Genomic DNA, 23,044 nt, shown 5'->3' on the forward strand with positions numbered 1-23,044 from the left:
ATTTGCCCCGTTACACGTGTAAAAGGTACACAAAGGAGTTAATAAACATCGAAATGAGTAGGCCTGAAGCTCATAATCCTTTGTTTCAAGAAGCTGCAGAGGAAATGTGCAAAGAGAAGAAGTGAAAGAGTTTCAGTCCTGGGAAATCCCTGACACTTCTGTAAATCAGGGGTGCAGCAAGCGACATAAAGCATGAACTAACATGCTCTGAGTTTCCAAAGAAGTGAATCACACAAGTCATGTATGGGAGAAAGAATTAAAGGAAGTGAGGAACAACCCTGATGTGCTGATGCCGTTCCATTCAAATCCCTCCCATTGGAGCAGCAACACTAAGATACCAGATGATCATTAATTCATTATCATGAGCCCACAATTATTTTGACTTGACATTTAGGTGCACCGCGGGTCCAGAGCACGCCATCACCTCCTAGCTGCTCGAGAAGCGAGGACAACCCTTGATGCCTGAGCTACAGATCAGATTGATGAACCAAAATACCACAGACACCAGTGTTTCCTCTGTTACTGTAGTTTTGCAGCAGCGGCTCAACTGTTAGTTCGGGCTCCACACCCATCTCTGTTTTAACTGAAATCAGGCTCCTAATGCAGATTGTAGAACATTTTTTTAAACTGAACCTTAGAATTTAAAATATTTTTCCCATCTGTCAGTGTGTCTTTGTGTGCTAAATGGACATTTTACAAAAAGTATTTCAATACCACATTTACCCTAGGTTATTTTGCTGCATATTACAAATAAACAAATCCAGAGGACACTAATGTGCACCAAAAAATCTACATTTAGTCGAACAATGAAAGCTTTTCTACCTTTTTGCAGTGCAGATGATTAGCAGAGGAGGTGGGCGTTTTCTGCATACGTCCTAAATGGCATGGATTGAGTTGTAGAGCGCTGTCGTTTCGGTTCTTCCTTTCAGCTGCAAGAGTAGATGCTGCTAGGAGGAGCAGTGAATGCAGAGAGTGAAAGACAGAGCTAGAGTATGAGGCAGAGAGCTGCTGAGTGGGAGGGTGAGCATATGGGGGGCATGGAGGATGGGAGATGGAGTAGTATTTCTGTTTAAAGGGACAGAGTATATTTGTTGCATATTGTAGTTAAAGAGGATAACTCACACAAATCCTATGTTCTTTAAGGCAAACATGTTGCAATGTGGTTTATGTTACTAGAAACATTTATAGTACACAGTTAGAGTAAAGTCCATATTGTAACCTTTGAGTGGACACCACACTGCTTAGAGGTAGTTTGCTGGTTCACTGTCACACTTAATAGACAGAGCCATCGTTAGTGTTATTAGTTACACCTGTGCTTTTCCCATCATGACAAATCCAGTGCCTGCTAAGAGAGGGCCTTTGTAGGACAATGAGGGCTCCTTTGATAAAATGGGACTCAACCTTTGCAACAGAATTAGTGAAAATTTACCATTTTTGGAGCTAGAAAAGATCAGGTTTGCGCTACAAGGATGTACAAACAATCTTAACAGTGTATGGCAACGTTTCATTACATGAACAAGCGAGGATTTTTTTAACTTTTGATGTTTTGTATTCAGTATATCTTACTCTGTGATGATTTGAAAAATGCCTGAAAACTCTCTTAGACTGAAACGTTGCACAATTCAAATCAGTTGGGAGCTTTTAACACAGCATGCAGATCTTTTGACTCTAACCTTTCAGTACATATCTGCTCTATCTGCTCTCACAGACACGTGTTGACACACATACATACACATTGCTATAAATTTAACATTTTTATTTTATTTTAAATGTTTGGTTTGTTGTTTTGTTTTTTATCCTTATAGGGACACATTGTTATTTCATGCTAGATTTGATCTGTCTTCTGGTTACTCTGGGGGTTAAAAAATGTTTTCTTGTACTTTTGAATATGTTTTCATAAATGTAAAAACTAAAAAAAGTGGGGAAAAAAGAAATAGTGAAAAGATTATGATTGTGCCTGCCTGCCAGATCATCAATTTGTAGGTAAAACTGACACCTTTAAGCATAACTCTAACTATCCATTTTGAGGTGAACAAAGCTGTGATTATGAAAATAGCACCACAAATATCCACAGAATAACGGCAGGAATTAACAGCTTCATGTGGTTCCAAATGGTTGTCCATTGGTTCTAATACAATTGCTAATGCTTGAAATTTGCTGTTGATATTGTCACTTTTTTGCCTCCCCTGTTAGTGGTCTGCTTTAGTGCAGCTTTATATTTTGTCTTTTAAACTTGGGAAAATTTGGGTGTGGCAGTTCATTTTAGGTAGTCTCTGAGAAAAAATTTGGAGTGCAAGACCTCTTTTATGAATCTGAACACAGTTTATTCCCATTTTTCAATTACTTCACTGCATGTTAATTTTTTTGTTTGCCTCAGTCAGTGGTTTTTACTTATACGTGAATGACGCATGTGGAAACTAAGGATCATAAAAATGTGGTGTATGTGTATGTCTTACTGTTCCATGTTTTAGGGATTACTGCTGCTTCTTCCAACCGTCTTTATGAACATTGACAAAGAACAGGCCGACTAAGTTCACATCAACATGAAGCCTTTTATTCATTATTTTCTTGTCTGGAAAGTACATAGTGATTCTTTCTTGTAGGTTGCTCAAGATGCAAAATGGAGTATGTTAATGCTGTAAAGGAGATGCAGACAGTATTTTCATTGCTAACACCCGTGATTTTAAGCAGACTGTGTTGATTTGTTATTTGCCCTATAATGATTTAATCTACACATGAATAAAGTCGACTTCAGTTTTTCTTAGAAAATAAGCTAAGATTTATTTTTATTATTGTACAGTATAAAGCATCTCGTACAATCGCCTCACACTTAAACTCACTTTGTAAGCGCTTGTAGAAAAGTGCACACCACAATTTGGGGGAACAGTATCTGACCTTTAACACAAAACTTTTTTCAAACTAGGATTAGTATTTGATGCAGCAACCGCAAACATACTAGATTTGATAAAGGAAAACATTACTAATCCAAAATTAATCCAATTCTTTTTAAAATTCAGACTGACCTTTCTGGATGCAAAAAAATGCAATTACAAATGTCTAGCATTTGATTGGCAACACTCTGCCACTAAAACATTTAGTGTTGTCCTTTTGGGCTCATTGAACGCTTTAACAACAAAGCACCTCAAGGCTTTACTCAAACTTGATTCCCTGCGCCAGAGGAAGATCCTTGCTGTAGTTAATCGTGCAGGTTGAACGCCTCATGTACTGCTTCCATGAGTCGCTGCCGGACTCTCTTCCACCTCCAGTGTGTTTCTCTCCACCAAAGGCTCCACCGATCTCAGCTCCGCTTGTGGGAATGTTGACATTCACAATGCCACAGTCGGATCCTTTCGGCCCAAGCCAGCGGAAAACCCGACCCATATCTTTGGTGAAGATGCTGCTGGACAGGCCTTGCTGGACCTCGTTGTTCCAGGCAAACGCCTCCTCTTCTGTCTTGAACTTGAGGACATACAGTATGGGGACAAAGGTCTCGGTGTGGACAATGGGTGCGTCGTGTGCCAGCCCTGTGATGATGGTGGGCTCCACGTAGTTTCCAGGACGGTCCATCACCTTTCCTCCGCAGATCAGAGTGCCACCCTGCTTCTTGGCCTGCTCAATAGCTGCCAGATATTGATTCACAGCTTGTTTGGTGTGCAGAGGCCCGTAAAGTGTGGTGGGATCCCAAGGGTCTCCGATGCGGACTTGTTTGTAGGCCTTGGCGACCCTCTCAACCACAGTGTCGTGAACACTCTCGTGCAGCATCAGCCTCCTGGTGGTGGTGCAGCGCTGGCCAGCGGTTCCCACAGATGCAAAGACAGCGGAGGGCACCACGAGATTCAGGTCAGCATCCTCAAAAACGATAATGGCATTGTTTCCACCGAGCTCCAGCAGCTTACGTCCGAACCTGTCCTGCACCATCATGGCCACCATCTTGCCAACATGGGTGCTGCCTGTGAACGACAGCAGATCAACCCTCTCATCTTTCGCCATGGCTGTGCCGATATCAGCGCCCCCGCAGGTCATGGAGCAGATCGCACCAGGCAGGTTGTTATGCTCCAGCACCTCAGCTACAATTTTGGTAACTGCAACACTTGTGAGAGGCGTGGTAGGAGCTCCTTTCCAGAGGCAGACATTGCCGCAGGTCAGGGCGATGGCATTGTTCCAGCCGTACACAGCCACGGGGAAGTTAAAAGCAGTGATGATGCCGACAAGTCCGACTGGGTTCCACTGTTCGATCAGGGCGTGGCCTGGTCTCTCTGAAGGCAGCATGGGCCCGCCGATCATTCTTGACAGACCGACTGCATAATCACAGACATCAACGTATTCCTGAACCTCGCCAACTCCCTCAACATAGATCTTGCCCATTTCTAGAGACACCAGACTCCCGAGGACGTTTATCTTCTTTCTGAGCGCATCTCCAATCTGCCTCACAATCTCCCCTCTTTTGGGAGCAGGAATATCGGCCCACATCTTCCAAGCCTCCCTCGTCTTCTGGACAGTTTCTTCATACTCTGCCATTGTTGCCTGTGTTACTCTGGCAATTGGCTCATTGTTGGCAGGGCAGTATGACGTGATGACTTCCCCACTGCCTCCCCAGCTCCCGTTGTAAACACCTGGGTTGTCCTCAGACAGGCCCAGCTCTTTGAGCCAGGCGTATTTCGGCTGGTTGATGAGGAGACCTGACATGGCTGCTGACGGCTGGCAGTGGACAGATGATAATTTGGTTCTCAAGAGAAGCCTGCTGTGCCTCCCAAAGGTCAGAGTGAGGCAGCGCTGCATGGGTGCTGGAAGCCGAAGTAAAAAAATATTTTACAAGTTTGAAAAAGGTTTGAAAAATATTTATAGATAATTATTAACACTATAATCTCATTACAATGTTTGATTGAGCTTGTCCTGTCTAGGGTTGCAACTAATGATTATTTACAGACTTGATTAGTTTGTTGATCACTTTGGGGGGTTATACTGAGCAATGGTTTAGTTGTTAACGTTTCAGAGAATGGTGAAAAACACAAATCAAGATTTCTCTGACTCTAAAAAGGCATCAGAGTAAAATTCAATAATATTTGCTTTAAAATGATATAAAACATTTAAAAGCAACAAATTCTGGATTTGAAAAGCCAGATTCAGAGAATGTTTGACATTTTACTTGATCAATCACTTGTCAGTAAACACGTAGATTAGTTGGCTAATCATTTCAGTTCCAGTGCGTTACTTGCTTTTCCCAAGGTCAAGAGTTAACTTTTAGTTTCAATATTAATAAATAACTTCTAAAAGTTGCACAAGCTATATTACTGTCCACTGCAGGAGCATGTGCTACAAGGAATGCAGAAAGTCAACAGGTGTTGACCCGAGTATGTTTGTTTAAAAATAGAAACTGTTTGTTACAATTTCCTCTCTATGAATTGTAGGTATAGTAACAATTCACTGGGTCCTTTACACTGTGAGAACTCCTGATTATAAATATGTCACTGAATTTCTTGCCATTTGAAGAGGTCACCTTGGACTCTAACACTTACTTAATGTAAAATTGTCTATAGCATAAAGTTAATATAACAGAAAAAATAATTTAATTGATCAAAAAAAAAACCCTTGTGAAAGATGAAGTGACATCACTTTCCTTGTGCTGCTAGTATTTTAGCCTCTGAACCTTCAGCAAATTAATGTGATTTCTTTCAAAAATATTGGAAAAAGGCAATGAGCACCTTGATAATAAATGTTTAACAAATAGCAAGAAATTTGTAAATTTAGAATTGTTGTTTTTTTTTGGTTGTAAAAAGCTACGAAAAAATTGCAAAATTATAATATTTTAAGCACATTAGTGAATTTGGAATATTATTCTTTTTTAAGCTTGAAAAATATAATAGGAAAAAGAAAAAAACTAGGCAAAAAAACTATATTCATAATTCCTACAATTAGGCATTTATCAATATGTTACAAAATTATTATATTTTTAGCACTTTTTCTAGGCAATCTCTGTTATTTTTTCTAACTTGTTTATTTCTGATTCTTTATTAATTTCCATGTAATTTCTTTGTACTTTTTACTAGTGACTTCTGTGTAATTTTCTATTTCTTTCGTTCATTGCTCAATTCTTACCGTGTTTTAAAAAGAAATGAAGCCAGCTTGCTCAGGTTTCAAATGGTTAATTAGTATAGTTGTATTGTAATTCAAACGGGTTATGTTATCATGGCTCTTGTCGGACTTTAACTGCATGGTCGGCAAGTTACTCAACTCTATCCAACCTACGCGCTTGCGCAAATAATTCGACTTTGGACAACCACGAGGCTTTGGAAACTAACTTATTTATGAATTAGAAATAAGACTGTCAACACCCACAATATCACCAAAGTATACTAAATTGTTAATTTCAGGTATGCATATTGGAAATTTCGTATTGTGCACGTCTTTTTTAAGAGTTGCTACTTTTGCAGCGTGCAGTAACATGGTCGCCGAGATCACCGTCAATCTTGTTGAGTCTAACGTCCGTGACTCAAGGTCCTGCAGTTTACACTCACAAGCATCTGCGTGCTGTCATAAAACCTGCTCTGTCTCTATCTGCACATTACTTCATAGCGGTTAAAAGTAAGTTTATGCCACTTATGTATCAGTTTTTCACTCACGTTGATAGAAAGTACGCAGGGCCACGTCCACTCCAGAACAGGGAAGCGCTTTCTTTCTGTCACCTCTGAAACGGAAGTACTGTCGCTGAGCTGCGCTCTGATTGGACAGCCGCGCTGACGCAGTGTGGCGCCTGCTTTGTTAGATTGATCCATGCTAGCAAATTTCCTTTGTTGTGATTAACCGTTAGCGGTTGTGATTCTGCTTTAATAACATATATCAAGAAAGTTGCTGAAAAGATAATATAGAGAATGAGCGGCGGAGTTTATGGAGGCGGTGAGTGGGCTTTTATAAGTAAAATTAAACGAAACTGTTGTCCACGTTGTCTCGGTCTGTAGCTTTACAGTTAGCTAGCTATGCTAGCTGTGCTAGCGTTTAGCTTCGCGTTGGACTGAAGCTACTTTCTCGCTAACGTCTTTAATCAGCATACATGTAAGGACGTGTACATTTTGTAAACACTTTAAAGTGCGCCGTCGGTTTGAATAAGCTCAGTTTCTTATTCAGACACATGTGACCCCGGTACCACCTAGCTAGCTGGCAAGGAAATGAATGAAAAGTGGGCTTGCCGTGAACACATTCAGTTCCGTTTGTGTAACGATAAATATAGATTTCTCAAAAATGGAGATGAATGTTTCCACACAGATTGAGCTTAGAAATTCAACCATGTAACATTATTTGACGTTATGTTTGCTATATTTGTGCCTTTCTGTTGACACACACATAAGAGAGAACTTTGCAGATGTTTTTCTGCGCTGAAATGACTTCGTTAAGTATATCTTTGGCACTGAATATTGTTGCATCAATTAAACACGTAAGCCAGTCTTAATAAATACTATATCCCAGACTTAAATTTAAACAAGCGTTTTCAGTTGCATTCAGTAACGGGATCCTTGCGCAAGCTATAAGTATCTTTATTACTACTACTATTATTACTGTACTACTCCTAATACTAGTTTATGCTACTGAAGCAGATCTGACAAATTCAGCAATTTAATGATGTGCATACACTTGAAGTATAAGAGTGCCACTTTGTAATTTGCATCTTTGAATTGAATTAAATATATTTCTTTTCGAGTATTACAAAAAAAATAAGTAAATAAAAAACACAAACAACTATAATAGTTAACACATAAAACAGATTTTAAATAAGTAACATAAATTGCTTAAAATGAGTAGGAAGAAGTAAATGCTTGTCTTGTCTTGCCTCTGTTCTATTCTAACCCATTAATACACAATCAAAATCCAACTCTCTGCCCAAGTGTCAATGCCCACACCTAAACCACTGTTCATGCTCTTCATATATATAATCTACAACACTATTCCAATACACAAAAGAAAACCATTAACATCAATGCCAGCATCAGCTTGCTTTATGTCGCCACCCCTCATCTCTGTATCTTGCAGAAATCCTCTTTTTCACACTTTTTTTTGTCTAATAGATATACACATAATTTTAAGATTTGTTTATGCAAAATATTTCTTTAGATTGAATTTTCCTCTTAAGTTACAACCCACTTCTCTGTCCTATCTTCACACCACATACTTTATTTTGGTAAGATAGTAAATGTTTATTGAAGGGCATGCTATTTAAAGTTTCAGCTGAGGAGCCTGTTTTAGTCAAAAATATATATTTTTTAATCTATACCACTATATTGCTACACTTATCCATATTATATGTCCCATACTATATCATTGTGTGCCATTATACTGTATTATATTAATTGATTACATAAACGTCATGACTCTGTTGCTGTCAATCACACCCTGTAACTTTATCAGCACCACTGCCACTTTTTTTGTCCAGTGCCTTTGTATAGTTTATATTTACCTTTTATTATTTATTTGTTACTTTACATACTTATCTGTTTTATTGTTGTCCTTTTACTAATGCAACATCTAAATCTCCCTGCTGGGGAGAAATAAAAGTGTATCTTGTTTCAACTTATCTTAGCATTGGCATACATGCCAATACTGATGAATACGTTGGCATTTTTACTCTACATATTCATAATTAAAATCATAATCGATTAACTTTGTCAGCTGATCTAATAACTTGACTAATGATTTCATCCCTGCAAGTTATTATTTAGTTTTTTTTTAATAAGTTTAATTGGTCAAGAACTGATGAGTACTGAATATGTAAAAAAACCAGGTTAAACTTTTCATATGCATCTTTATTGAGATCCTTCACTTTGCTGATACAAAAAGGAATAAAGGAATTTATGTCCTTCAATTCAGTGAAAAATATATTGCAAAAAGTAAACTCTTGTTGAGTTTTGCACATGTAAGCATGTAAAAGCAAACACTAAATGCAAATATAATGAAAAAGTGGTTGATGTCAGTCATTTTAACATGTGTATTACTGCGTCCCTAACTGTGATCATTGTTAAAATTATACATTTACAAATCATCTCCTATTTCTGCAGATGAGGTGGGAGCTTTGGTGTTCGACATTGGCTCATACACTGTGAGAGCCGGCTACGCAGGAGAAGACTGTCCCAAGGTAAGTGGATCACTCAAATGGCCTGATTAACTATGTGTCTTTTCTTCCTCTGTGCATCTTCATCTTCCCTCCGGGGGTTCGCCAGTGTCAGGAAATGAGGGCTGTCACTCTGGAGACAGACGGCATAAATTGAGTTCAGATCGTTCTGGAGTCCTTGCATGGCTTTGATTTGTCTGTGCTTAAGGTGGAGATCTTGATTGTGTAAATATCAGTTTGACAAGAGAAATGTCAGAGATGAGCACTAATGGTCATGCTCGCATTAATCTAATCTCTGTCGTACTGGCCTTGAGCAGATATCACAGTGTTTTATGCTCTGAGGTCATCATCTGTAGTAAGAATCAGTTCTCTTTTATACTTTATATCATACCATGCTAAACCTAACCACGTAACCACCCATCCTTCCATGTTCATGTTTTTAAATATACAGGGTTCCACGGAAAACAGAATTAGTAAAAATCATTGAAATTTTGTAAAAGTCATGGAATTCATTGTGTGTACTGAAATTAGTTGTTACAATAATCTTTTCAATAATTTGTGTAAGCGTGCCGCTGCTAGCCAGAAAAAAACTCCTGATCAGTATCAGTAATAACATGAGAAGTCCTTTGTTATAACAATGTTTTTACAGATATTTTCACATTACAACAAGATAAATAGTATCTTGTTATAACAAGGAAAGTTTGTTGCTATCACGTCACAAGTTTGCGACATAATAACATGAAAATATCTTGTTAAAACGTGAAAAATGTTGTGATGACAAGAAACTTTTATTCCATGTAAGTCATCCTGTGTCATTGTCTACAAGCAAACAACACAAAGATACCTAAAAGTTGATTTGTGTCAGGATGCGCTACTCACATGAAATAAAATCCATAACTACATTTTTATTTGTTGCCAAACATAATATCTGAGCTTTTAAGCATTAAGATTTAAGACCTCAACAGGAAGATATGGGAAACCTGTGGGATCCTGACAGTCAGTGTGCCAACATGCAGCAAGCACTTTGTTAATTTGGCCAGCTAACTGTAGAGATTGAAGCTAAATAAGCTATATAAGGCCTGGTTTTGATCTTGGTAGCTTAAATGGCAATCTTACCTGATGTTTTGATGAAATGCAAATATCAAAGTATGTCACTCTTGACCAGTCAATGTGATCATTTCTCACAGATAAGCAAGGTAAGGTGAAGGGACACTGATATAGACTGATAGTTATTAGTTTGCCAATGTAACCTTTTCTCTCTGGCAGCCATAAGGTGCTGAAATAATCCATTGACATGCTGATGTCAACTGTTTTTAGCTAGCTACAGGTATTTTGTCAGTGCTTCAGCCCATATTGTGACACGGATAGTTTGACAGAATAGTCAATAAATGTAGTTGTTTCAGCTCTGATTGTTATATTTGGTTTGTACCGGGCTGCTGTAATAGAACTCTTTCACAGGAAACATTTTGACATGTTACAGCAGGAACAGCACAGGTGAAAACAGCTGACGTGATGAGGGTTGAATTCCATTTAGCTGCTTCAGTTTCACGGTCCTGGTATTATTCATGCTGGCTCACTGTCATGACTTTCTAGGACACCTGAATAGAACAGAGCCATTGATAATATTATTAGTATTACCTGTGCTTTTCTTACTATAACAAGAGAAATTTACTGCTGTAAAAGAAAGACGTCAGACATTGTATGCAGGATGAATTAGTCAGCACAAGCCAGAACATTTGAGTGGGAAATCAGGTACTTTTGAGGATTTCAAAACAATTGTTCTCCTTGTCTTTATAAGTCAGACAAGCATTGCTTCACCTTTAGTTTCACAAAAATGGGAAGTTTTTGTGTGGGAAATTCAGTTTTTGGGATGGGGTAGATCTTCTGATAAAGGTGTCATTGAATTTGTAATTGTATGTTAGATATTTGTAAAGCAGGGTGTGTGAGAACCTATCTTGACCTGCATTGTGTCTTGTTTTGTTTCCGTGCAGGCAGACTTCCCCACGGTCATAGGTGTGACCCTTGACCGAGAGGATGGCAGCACGCCAATGGAGACTGATGGTGACAAGAACAAGCAGAGTGGTACCACCTACTATATTGATACCAACCAGCTGAGGGTACCCAGGGAGAGCATGGAGGTCATGTCTCCGCTGAAGAATGGCATGAGTGAGTGTTACTCCTTTTTTTTTGTTTTTGTGATGCGGCCTCATTCTTGGTTTAGGGACCAGGTTTCACTGCTGAAAAAATGTCAGCATTTGCAACCTATATGAACATACATGGGTTGTGTGTGTAAGTGCATGACCCCATTTTTATTATGATCTGTGACGTAAACTCCAACATGAATATTTATGATCCTGTCTAATTGATTCATATCCATAATTAGACTCTTTTGGTCTTACAGCCGACTTTGTAGATAATCTCGTCACAACCCTGACTGACGTATAGATGACTGCCGTTCATCATGAATATTAATGAGATTATTTGAAGACCAAAGACACTCATTATCATGAGCTCTCCCTGTCTGGTGTGCTCTTCCTGGAAGGCAGACCACTCTCCGTCTTGGGTTTACCGCCATGTCATGCCAGAAAGTAATCATATTGTCCTTTCCTCGTTTGTTCTGGTCAATATCGTGGATGTGTCGGACATTCAATGCCAGATGTGGGATGTATGTCTAGAGCTAAACTGGACCTGTTATCCTTTAAAAAAGTATTTTAAAGAAAATCACAATTGGATCTTGGATTATTTTCAGATGCTTTGGTTTGAATCTCAGTTTCAGTCTCCAACTTCTGACCTTTTTTTGAGTCTCTTTATGGTATCTATGTCACATCTGTTCAAAGTTATTTAACTAAACAGTATTGTGTTTCTCCGTTTGACAACAGCTGTCCAAAAGAAGGTCTGCAACTGTTTTAATTACTGATTAATCTTCTGGTTATTCTTTTTATTTCAATTATTTTTTTAGTTTACAAAAAGTTAGAAAATGGTGAAAAATGCTCAGGTTTTGAAATAACTTACAGTTACATTTACAGTGATATTAAAAGTCTCATTAGTGAAGCTGAATCCATTGGATGTTTGCTTATGTCTTTGATACATGATTTAAACATTAAGCAGTTAGTTGAGCAGTTGTAAGTTTATTTTGTCTCTATTAATCGATCAGGTAATTGTCAAATAATTTTCGCTCTGTCCAGACTGCTAAAGGGCAAAATTGTTCTCTTTGAATCCAAAATTTTGCTTTGATTTTTGTCACCTCAAGAGTATTGCTGACAGCGGATATGAAAGGCCGGCGCACTGACCTTGCTGATGATTCTCATCAGAATCTGGTCCAGCTGAGTTTGGCTGTGAGGCTATTTAGAGACGAGTGTGACACCAATCTTAATTGCAGCAGAACAGCACCGTGGGACCGCAGGCTCCCTCAGAGGGCTGACCTGGAACGTTGGTGCCTGATGCTCAAATTAAAATCTAAAAAAGCTCATCATTGCTCTATTTTCTCCACCATCTGACCCAGCGGTGATGATGATGATCATGATGAACGTGATCATCATGATGAAAGATACATGTTTTTTGTGGCATTATTTTCTCTAGGCCTGCAGCCACAAATATAGTAAAGACACACTTGAAAAACATAGCGGCTACATGCTCAAAGTGTTTGTGTGCAGAGCTTAAACAGGGTTCTGTGTATCTGTAGAAATATTTTAAGGTCTTCAGTTAGATTAATGGCTCCCAACTGGTCCAGCCACTGGGTTCAGATTTGTCATTAGTTCGAGGTCCACTCATAGGAGAAATTGCCACATATTCAGTTTTATTTGACAAAGCGTAAATAACACGTGGGCTTAAACACAGTGAAATAAAACATATTGCAAGAAAAAGGATAATTTCTTTAAAACATTTTCCTTGAAAAATGTTTTGGTTAATTTTCTCAAAAAATCTTTTGGATTTTCATCTAATTTTTTTGACAATTTTGAAAGAAAACATACTGTCCAAATTGCATGCCCACCTAAAAAAAATCACCTAAATAACACGATTTATCAAACTAAAATTATCATTGGATCTTCACATTTCCAACAGTCCCTGAACACATTATGTGGGACGAGCACTTCATATATTTATTTTTAATTATAGGTCTTAACTTTTGAGGTGTTGCCTAGTTGCATGCAAAGTAAATCTCACTTATGAAAATAAGACTGGGTCTTTGATCGTGTCTTAGTTTGGCAATCTCTTTGTCTTTTAATGTTTTAATTGGTTGCCAACAGTGACAGCTGCTCCCATGAAGGTAACAGGATTAAAAAAGTACACAAAGAAGTGAAGATGATGGGGTTCAGAGAATACGCAGATCCCTCTGTTATTTCTGACAGTTGGTACAAGCGGGACAATAATATGTGATATGAAGGAGGAGAGAGACAGTCCTGGTATAGCTTAGCTGGAGTTTACGTATTTAAAGGACTGTTAAGAGGTTGAAAAGTACATATGTGTTAATGTGAAGAATTAGCTATAGCTTGCTCTGTGAGTGTGAGATTGACCAGAAGGACTTTATTGTTTTACAAAATGTTAATTTAAAAATGCAAAAATATTAAACACAGTTTTATCAAATGTTATGTTTAACAGTTGGAAACAGTTAATTTGCATTTGACTTTAATGTTATATTTGTTAACCAATGTTTAATTTTTATCACTTCATAAGATATTATGATTGTCATTTAGAGATCAAAAATGTCTCTATTGTCAACATCATTTCAAACATTAAGCTCAGCTCTAATGAGCATTTGTTTTGCAGTGGAGACAATACTACATTTTTTTGTCTGCCGAGGTCCCAAGAAGCATTACGATTGATTTCAAAAAGTGAACATCATCCCCGTTATATTTAAATGTGTAAAGCACATTTTTAAAAAATCTTTCTCTTTTAATTTAAGTTTCCACAAATATTTGATTATTTATTTGAACTACTTTCTAACGTTAAGAGCATGTTGTAGTAAATCAGCTGTAATCTGACTGTGATTTGATGGTTAAAAAGCCTTGTCCTGGTTTTCTCTTCTGTCCCTTTTCACAGTTGAGGACTGGGACAGTTTCCAGGCCATTCTGGATCACACCTATAAGATGCACTTCAAGTCTGAACCCAGCCTGCATCCAGTGCTCATGTCAGAAGCATCGGTAAGTCTGAACGACACCAGCGACTTATTCTGTGATTGTACCAAAGCCAAACAGTAACCACAGTGCTTGTCCTGGTCACCTTATTGGTTACATAGTTTGTGTTACGCTGACAATAGTCTGTTGTAGGGATGCATGAAATTAGATTTTTTTTTTCAGATATCCGATATGCTGATAGACACATTTGGCCGATAAACTATAAAGATAATGATATATCCACCTTTGTCCCACCTAACTTAAGTGATCATCAAGCCTCTTCTTTAGTGGAATTAACATCATATTATGCCTACTCTTATCGTGATGGCCCACCAGCAGATGGAAATGTAAAATATAATGCGTTTCAGTGTCTGGAATATTTATTCACTGTGCAAAATAAGAAAAATACTTCAACTTAGGGACAACCCTTTGAAACCTGGACCAACATCACTTTTCTTGTGCTGCATTCAGATGCCTTTCATTATTATTGAACCCATTGGACCCTAAACAAATTGGTTTGATTTCTTTCAAAAAACAGGCAAAGAGTAACTTGACAAGAAATGTCAAGCAAATTTCAAGAAATTGGTAGATTTAGAAGATTGTTTAAAAAAGAAACTAGGGGAAAATGCCCACGGACCTTTATATTTGTAATGATCATAATTATATATTTTAAATCATTTTAAAGAATTATTATAATTTTCAATCCTTTTTTTCCCTTTTCTCTTTCCTGATTTTTTTGATTTTTTGGGTTTTTTGTTTTATGTTTTTGCTCATTTTAAGGTAATTTTCTTGTATTTTTGACTTATTTCTTGGTAATTTCTTCTGAAGTTGCTCAGAGCCAATGTGAAACAGATTTTAAAGGATGTTTTGCAGTTTGTGATATCGGCAGAAATCAGTATGTTCACCAGTTTCGATGTTTCATTTTAAAGCCAATATCTGCCGATACCGATGATGTGCCGATATTATCATGCATCCGCTATCTGTTGTAAGCAGACTGTTTTCTTTTTTGTGTCTGCAGTGGAACACGCGAGCGAAACGAGAGAAACTAACAGAACTGATGTTTGAACATTACAACATTCCTGCCTTCTTCCTCTGCAAATCAGCTGTGCTTTCTGCGTATCCTTTACAATTTCCCCTCATCCAGGAAAAGATAAGAGACAGAGCTGAGTCATTTAATTGTCCATTTACAGTTCGATAATAGTCTCTCAGTACTATCTCATTTATGAAAAGTCTGTTGACCTAATGCTGCATCTGTTACACGTTGACCTGTAAAATATTTCTTTAACTCTGAGTATCTAAGCTTTGCCAATGGGCGGTCGACAGGCTTGGTCCTCGACAGCGGAGCCACACACACCACAGCAATTCCAGTGCACGATGGCTACGTCCTGCAGCAAGGTGAACAATTAATAGAAATCATTTATCACAAGTTGATAATCTACGTGCAGACATCATTTGGTTTACGTACAAACCAGGGAGGGATTCATCACCTAAGAGGAGTAATGGAAAATGCATAAATCTTCATTGATGCTTATCTTCTATGATTTTTGTTGCCATCTGCTGGTTTTAACTTTCATCTCGGCCTCACCAATAAGCCAACTGTTCCCACAAATGCTTAGCTATTACAAGCTTCTGTTGCAATTATGAACTACTTCTCAGGGTTCCCACAGTCATGGAAAACCCAGAAAAGTCATGAAATTTTACAGTCACATTTTCCAGGCCTGGAAAAGTCATGGAACTAGTAAAAATCATAGAAAGTTTTTTTTTTTTTTAAAAAAATCATGGAAATTTGCTTTGTGTAGTAAATTAAATTACATTAATATAACATAATGGTTCATTTATTTTCTGACGCTGACGTCGAAACATAGCTCTAATATGCATCAACGTGTGATAACATTTTGGTTATGTTATGTTTTTGTTCAATTGTTTATCATGAAAGTTTGCTGATTTTTCTCCCCGTGTTCAGTCTTTCCCGTAAAGTATGATAATAGACAGAAACTATAAATTTTCAAATTTCGGATGGTCCTTGAACACATCAGGTGGGATGCTGAAATTATGTTTTAACAGAATTTTAATCTGTTTTAAAAAGAAAATGCAGGGGCCATTTGGGCAAGAAAAAATAATTAGGTCCATGAAAAGTCATGGAAAAGTTTATATTGTTCATGAGAATGTGTGGTAACCCTGATTGTAATGTTAAGTTTGCTAAGTTAAGTTTTTGTTAATCTCTGTGTTAATGGTGCCTAATATAAATCACTTTTCAGGATGAAACTAAATCATATTTAAATATTGTGGAACAGCAACATAACGCTTTCTGAAAGCCATTTGATTCAGAGCTGCAATGAAACAAAAGGAGGAGAATGATTTATGAGAAAACTAATCTGAAGAACTTGGAGTCATTAAGGGCTGATAATGAATCGAGATGAGCATGTTTACACAGAGTCTAGAGTCAGTTTAGTAAATGTAAACATGAAAGAGATTTACTGTGTACCCAGAGTCACGTGTTTTTTATTCTCTCTGACAGGCATTGTCAAATCGCCCCTGGCTGGAGACTTCATGAGCATGCAGTGCAGGGAGCTTTTTCAAGAGTTGAATGTTGAAATAATCCCCCCTTATATGATTGCATCAAAGGTAAGATAACATTTAAAGAATCTGTTTTCACCATCTCGTATGCAAATTTAAATAATCTAGTAGAGGTATGAAGTTTATATTACTCAGCCCAAAACCAGCTATTGAGTTTTTTTATGTTTTATTGCACTTGTAAGTGGCATTTTGAATCTTACCAGGGAGATTTATCTTTTCTCTTCGCTGTGTGTTATGTGCCTGCTTAGAACTACCTGTTCAGCAGGCTTTTGATTTAGAATAACTCATAATTTTTTATTTATTTATTTATTTTTTTACAGTTTTGTAATTATTTACTGTATTTTATTTATGTTGTAATTTTTTTAATTCTATTTTATCTTATTCGTTATGTTGTTAATGTTTACATCTTCATCCTTATCAGTTTTATTACTTTGTGTTGCCTTTTCCAATCTATTTTATCTAGTCTCTTTTATTTTAACTATTTTATAACAACTTCTAAATGCTATCATTAAAATTTTAGTTATTTTTTAAAAATAATAATATTGGTTTAAAATCTATTTTATAGTAACCATGTTTGTTCTAGTTTTGTCTTTTTTTTCTATTTTATCTAGTTCTTAATTTAGTTTTATTTTACTCAGTCATAGATTCATTAATGTTGTTATAGCTTCCAATCAATTTTATTACATTTTCATCATTTTTATTGGCTTGCATATTAGTCTAAAATTACTAAATTGTTTTTGTCATTTTTATTATCTTTACGCTTTACACTTGTTCTGTCTTATTATGGGTTTGTCAGTCATCTGTGAAGCTGCACAGACTAACTGCACTTTATGAAAGGTGCTATACACATAAAGTCTGATTAATAGATACACAGATTGTAATTGTTCTCATTGTCATCTGTCTTCATACCACACAGTGTTAACCTCAGTATTTGTTATAACAGGATGGCGTGCGGGAGGGATCACCGGCTAGTTGGAAGAAAAAGGAGAAACTACCTCAAGTCACCCGCTCCTGGCACAACTACATGTGTAACGTAAGCAGCGAACTCTTCTGCTTGTTGTGTCTGTGCATGAATGAATAAATTTAGTTGGTACGTATTGTGTTTTGTTTAATGTGTGTCTTTTCTTGATGTCTGCAGTGCGTGATCCAGGACTTCCAGGCATCTGTGCTGCAGGTTTCAGACTCCCCGTATGATGAACAGTAAGAGCATTATTTGCAATATGATATGAATCCGTCCATTGTGTCAACATGATCCTTTACCTTAACCCTCAGCTTCTACAGAGATTTGCCTGCTAAAAGTAAACATCTTTTGAAAAGCTTAAAATGTTTAAAAGGACCATCCCAAAATAATTTACTCACAGATAACCCGTCCTGTCTTTCATCAGGGTTGCTGCACAGATGCCCACAGTACACTATGAGCTGCCCAACGGCTACAACTGTGACTTTGGAGCTGAGAGGCTGAAGATCCCAGAGGGGCTGTTTGACCCCTCGAATGCCAAGGTGCGTGCATGTGAAAGTAACAGATGCACATTCTTCTGCAGTTACAAGGGGATGCATGGAAATATTGTGGTGTGTGTCAACAAATTTTGAAAAATAAAATCAGATCGAAAATTTAAAAAAAAAAAAACAAACATATTTATCCGTATCTGAGTCAGCAGGGACTCAATGTGTTGCAGTTAAGAGTGTGTGAAAAGTTGTAAAAGAGCGAATAGAGAAGTCTTAAAATAATGACTACAGTTCAAATAATAAGCTCACAAAAGTAATGGATGAATGGCTAACTTAACTAAAAGTAATGAATATCACGTTGAAATAGTTATAGCTAAAAGCAATGGAACGTTTAACTTCTGCCAAAAGTATTACAAATGTAAACTTGACCAAACTTAACATGAACATTTTAATGGTGTGAAGTAATACTGTCACAATATTGTAAAGTATTGTAAAAACTGTATGAAAAAAATACTGTGAATGTGGTGTTTAATAATATCACATTTGGAACCTGGCTGGTGATGTCGATAAAGGGTAGGGTCCATGCAAGGTGCTTGAGGTGCTTGAAGTGCTTGAATTTGACGCTCGGAAATTTACATACTGGAATACCTTAAAAAAAGGACATTTTTAACTTGGTCCTTGAAAAAGCACATGAATATAACAGGGGAGAAACAAATGCTTAATTATTTTTGTTTGATAAATTTTAATTTTGGAATCCGGGAAAGACGGTACTTGCAATTATTTTCTAATGCAACATGAGCTCCAAGCAGCAATGGGTAGGTAAAAAGCAGTACATATTCAGCTCCAGGATGTTTCTCTAGCCTGCAAAACAGTCACACAGGAGGTGCATCAACCCTTAGTGTAAGGTTTGAACTGTAATTTGGCAGAAAATAAACTGCAATGTGTGTGAAACTGTCGAGGGTGGAGCTGTTGCATAGACTTTTTGGTATTTGGTTACAAGGAGGTGTTTTACTGCAATTTTTGTCCTTTTCCAACCACATGCCTGAATAATTTACCCAGTTAATAAAGGAGAAGTTAGTTTTAGGTCCTGGTAGCATGTGTTTGCTCCACTCATGAATTGGCACAATTCTGTTGCAACAGATGGCTGTGGAGAAAACAAATAAATCCTTGAAAATAAAAAATGATTGCTTGAAAAAGTACTTGGAAGTCCTTGATTTTGACATGCCCCTGTCTGTATGAACCCAGGAAGGGGTACTTGAGTTAGTCTGACAGTCTAAAAAGGGTCTGCCTTTAATATGCCTTTTCATATGTTATAAATTAGTACCATGAAAATGTGATTTAGTGTTGTTTGTTTTGATAACTTCAGGGCCTGTCTGGAAACACCATGTTGGGAGTTGGCCATGTGGTGACAACCAGCGTGGGAATGTGCGACATCGACATCCGGCCGGTGATTATCAACATGTTTTAAACATGGGTTGCAATTTTTCAGTGTCTGAAATGTCTTTCCTTTTCTTTGAGACACCAGAGTTTATTTTTTATCCGTTTAAATGAGGTCGCTAATTGAAATGAATTTTAAAAGACTGAATGGATAAAGACGTCTCGCTGAAACTGTCTTACTGAAGATAAAGTTTGACTTGTAAATCATAAAAGGTGAGTTTCAGACCGATCTGCAGCTTCAATTAAAACGCTTCATAAACACTCTTAAACGGCTAACAGTGCCTTTGCATTTTCAAAAAGTCTGAGACTTTTGGCCATTAGTAGCTGATTGCAGCTTCTTAAGTACACCACTCTGGTGGATATCAACAAATTTCTTGAAAAGCATATAATTAGCAAATAATTGGGTATGCTACAAAAATATGTATAGTATAATGTTTGGTATGTTTGGTGTTTGTAATAACCCCTGGGATCCATTCACTGTCACTGTTTGATGTCCAGCAACAGCAGATAATCAGAGTACATCTGATAAGAGACAGTGTAGTTGCCTATGTGTTGCACTTTATTTTTGGCTCCTAAATTTTCAGCATTGCTTTCTAAATTAAAAAAAACCCAGTCTGCTGACATTGTGACGTTGTGTCTCAGGGTCTCTACGGCAGTGTGGTGGTGACCGGAGGAAACACGCTCATTCAGGGCTTCACAGACCGACTGAACAGAGAACTCTCCCAGAAAACCCCTCCAGTGAGTCAACGCCACCGTTTCCCCACACATTAACTTATATACTGATTAACATTATTGTAGAATTTGATTTTAATTCACAAACATAAGCTTTATGTGTAATTTCTTATGTGGTCTGATTTTTTTGAAGTACATAATTAAACTCAACTCTATTGCCTCCCAGAGTTTAACATGTTTGTTATTTGCAGAGTATGAGGCTGAAGCTGATAGCCAACAACACTACGGTGGAGCGCCGCTTCAGTGCCTGGATAGGAGGCTCCATCCTGGCATCACTCGTAAGCACACACAACAGTAAAAAAATGTGCTACAACAATATATCAACACTTGCTATGAGAGTTCTTAATTATCGTGACAGTGGATCTAAAGCCAAAATCTTTATTTCTGTTGCATATTAAACCTCTCTTACACATAGTTTGGTAAATTCAGGGTTCCCATTGTCATGAAATTCCTGTAAGTTATCGAATCATTAAAAACTGTTTTCCAGGCCTGGAAATGATTTGGAATTAATAGAAAGTTCTAGAACATTTTTGAATATACATAGTTTTGGCTGTTGTCATATATATATATAGATGTCCAGATAAGCCATATCTGGCTATTGTGTTGGCTCATTGATTGACTTGGATGGGGGAAGCCTCATGATGGGACATGCCAGAAATGGAGTGAGATATTATTGAAAAGTTTTGAAACTTCATTGGTAAAAATGTGTGGGAACCCTGTAACCCTTATCATTGGGATAACCTTTTCGGAAATACCAGTAGATTTTAGTATGTATGCATCACATTCAGGGACATTTCTGTCTTGTTTCCTTTCACACATGCCATGGCAATGCCAGAATAGATGGGGCAACAAACAGTCCAGCCGATGGCTGTAATGTAACATTTATGGATACCAACCAGCATAAATCCTGAAGATGGGGCAAGGCTGGATGCACATGTAACCAGCAGCAGACTGCTCTTATTATTTTAAGGAACACGGCGAGCGAGGTGTTTCTGTTGGTGCCAGTGTTCTTGTAACGTATTAAATATTCAACAAATTTGCATCGACATAAACCAAACAAGTCGTGGATTAAAATATATCAACAGCGGACTCTCTTGATTGGCTTGCTTGCTTCATGTGAAAGCAGACGTAACCCTTCACGTGCTTGTCCCTGCGGCGTCACTTTACTTTTAATACAACACAGCTGTACCAGCATTTCAAGTGGGAAATTTGGCGGTACAGATTGACTTGAATATCGATCCCATTCATACACTCCGTGCAGAAAAATGGTTCTGAACCTTTGACGAGTAGACAACACGTGAGACAGGGACTTTATATAGATGGACTCTTCTTTTAAGTGGGGAAACTTAAATCCTTTATTACATGTAATTTGATAATTGATGGCAACATGTGTGAGAGCTGTATTCACAAATCTACTTTGTTTGGCAGCTCTGTCTTAAATATGTGTGTGTATTTCCGCCTTTCTCAGCTTTGTCATGATTTACTCAAACTAAACACGTTTTCTGCGTCTGCCAGGGAACTTTCCAGCAAATGTGGATCTCCAAACAGGAGTATGAAGAGGGCGGAAAGCAGTGTGTCGACAGGAAGTGCCCTTGATTTGACGCCCTCTCCATCACTGCCTCCGCCACAAGCTCAACGTCATGATTCGTTCACCTCTGACCCTGGACTCAGGAACACCCACTGATGGTTGCGCTTGTTTTGTATGATTTGTTTTTTAAAAATATTTGAGTTTGTCGATATCTCGCCTGTCTGGAATTTATTGTGAAAATCAGACAAACATCTACAAAGTAAGCTTTTCACTATGATGAAATCGGGTTCCTTTGTTTGTGTCTTTACACTCAGTCTGTTGCCTTATCTTTAAATTGTTGGTGTTTTGTGGAAACCTTGCATCTTCAAAACGAAAAAATTAGGGGTATGAAGAACGGCTTGATCTTGCCATCGTTCACGCCTGGTTTCCCACTTTAGACACCGTCTGTCATGATGGAAGGGCCATTAAATATCAGCGTGCAGGCTCAAAATCAGCTTTTTGATAGCAATGTGAAAAACCTCCAGATAAACACAAAATTTGCTCTGCAAGGCTTCTGCAGAATACCGACAAGGTAAAATTTAGGTGATGTGCATGTGGAGGAACAACCTTACACTTTGGGGCAAATGTAATTTGTTCATAAGCCTTTTTTAGTGTAGTGAGTAAACTCATCATAGGCAAAGGCCAGTCAGTTCTCGCCTCTACTTATCAGTCGCATTGCAAATAAATCTGTATTTAATTTTCACTTTGCTTGTCATTGGCTACATGTGGTCTTTTAAAAATAAAGTCAGTTTTTGTTAAATGAGTGTGTGATGAAAGTGTAACGGCTCACTTTAACATGTACATGATTATTTTAAAGCTAGCGAGGGTTTCTTGTATTAATTGTTTATATGTCGGACTGATAGTTTGACATGAAACACAGCAGGTTTCAGGGTTCCCTTGTCATGGAAAACCTATAAAAGGTTGAGGAATTTAACATTCTTGTTTTCCAGGCCTGGGAAAGTCATGGAATTAGTAAAATCCCTAAAAAAAATGTAAGTCTTTGAATTGTATTGTGTGTAAGGAAATAGTTAAAGTAATCTTCTGTGAATAACCATCCATGTAGTGTAACACTAC

General features: G+C 37.6%; 3 protein-coding genes across 4 annotated transcripts in view; 1 reads left to right on the plus strand and 2 right to left on the minus strand.

Annotated features, from left to right (window-relative positions):
- The window catches only part of LOC121966258 (guanine nucleotide-binding protein subunit beta-4), a 29,921-nt gene extending 28,783 nt beyond the window's left edge, over window positions 1-1,138 (minus strand). The window contains exons 1-2 of one of the 2 annotated variants that reach the window (XM_088077722.1): window positions 1,123-1,138; window positions 823-944 (exon numbers count right to left, since the gene is read on the minus strand). The gene's annotated coding sequence lies outside the window, so the exon portion shown is untranslated. Of the gene's footprint in view, window positions 1-822; window positions 1,005-1,122 lie in introns of those variants that run through there. The other variant, XM_042516370.2, reaches the window with a different exon arrangement.
- A 1,394-nt stretch (window positions 1,139-2,532) lies between these two features.
- On the minus strand, window positions 2,533-6,762 carry aldh7a1 (aldehyde dehydrogenase 7 family, member A1). Its single transcript, XM_042516378.2, has 2 exons — window positions 6,621-6,762; window positions 2,533-4,784 (listed from the first exon to the last, which is right to left on the minus strand). Exon 2 carries the CDS (start codon window positions 4,777-4,779, stop codon window positions 3,151-3,153), a length of 1,629 nt encoding a protein of 542 aa, XP_042372312.2. The 5' UTR covers window positions 4,780-4,784; window positions 6,621-6,762; the 3' UTR covers window positions 2,533-3,150.
- Window positions 6,731-22,730, plus strand: actl6a (actin like 6A). The gene is made up of 14 exons (XM_042516389.2): window positions 6,731-6,894; window positions 9,045-9,121; window positions 11,089-11,263; window positions 14,138-14,238; window positions 15,230-15,327; window positions 15,512-15,606; window positions 16,730-16,836; window positions 17,732-17,821; window positions 17,927-17,988; window positions 18,174-18,288; window positions 19,601-19,681; window positions 20,314-20,409; window positions 20,595-20,681; window positions 21,919-22,730. The coding sequence occupies exons 1-14, from the start codon at window positions 6,870-6,872 to the stop codon at window positions 21,997-21,999; spliced, it is 1,290 nt and encodes a 429-aa protein (XP_042372323.1). The 5' UTR covers window positions 6,731-6,869; the 3' UTR covers window positions 22,000-22,730.
- The last annotated feature ends 314 nt before the right edge of the window (window positions 22,731-23,044 follow it).

Source organism: Plectropomus leopardus, chromosome 5 (genome assembly GCF_026936395.1).
Source record: "Plectropomus leopardus strain MGB_pleo_1.0 chromosome 5, ASM2693639v1, whole genome shotgun sequence".
Taxonomy (NCBI): Eukaryota; Metazoa; Chordata; class Actinopteri; order Perciformes; family Serranidae; genus Plectropomus; species Plectropomus leopardus.

Coding starts and splice junctions, on each gene's coding strand:
- actl6a (XM_042516389.2), top strand. CDS start 6,870: ATGAGCGGCGGAGTTTATGGAGGCG. Junction 9,122..11,088: donor CAGGAGAAGACTGTCCCAAG/GTAAGTGGATCA, acceptor GTTTCCGTGCAG/GCAGACTTCCCCACGGTCAT. Junction 16,837..17,731: donor CTTATATGATTGCATCAAAG/GTAAGATAACAT, acceptor TTGTTATAACAG/GATGGCGTGCGGGAGGGATC.
- aldh7a1 (XM_042516378.2), bottom strand. CDS start 4,779: ATGCAGCGCTGCCTCACTCTGACCTTTGGGAGGCACAGCAGGCTTCTC.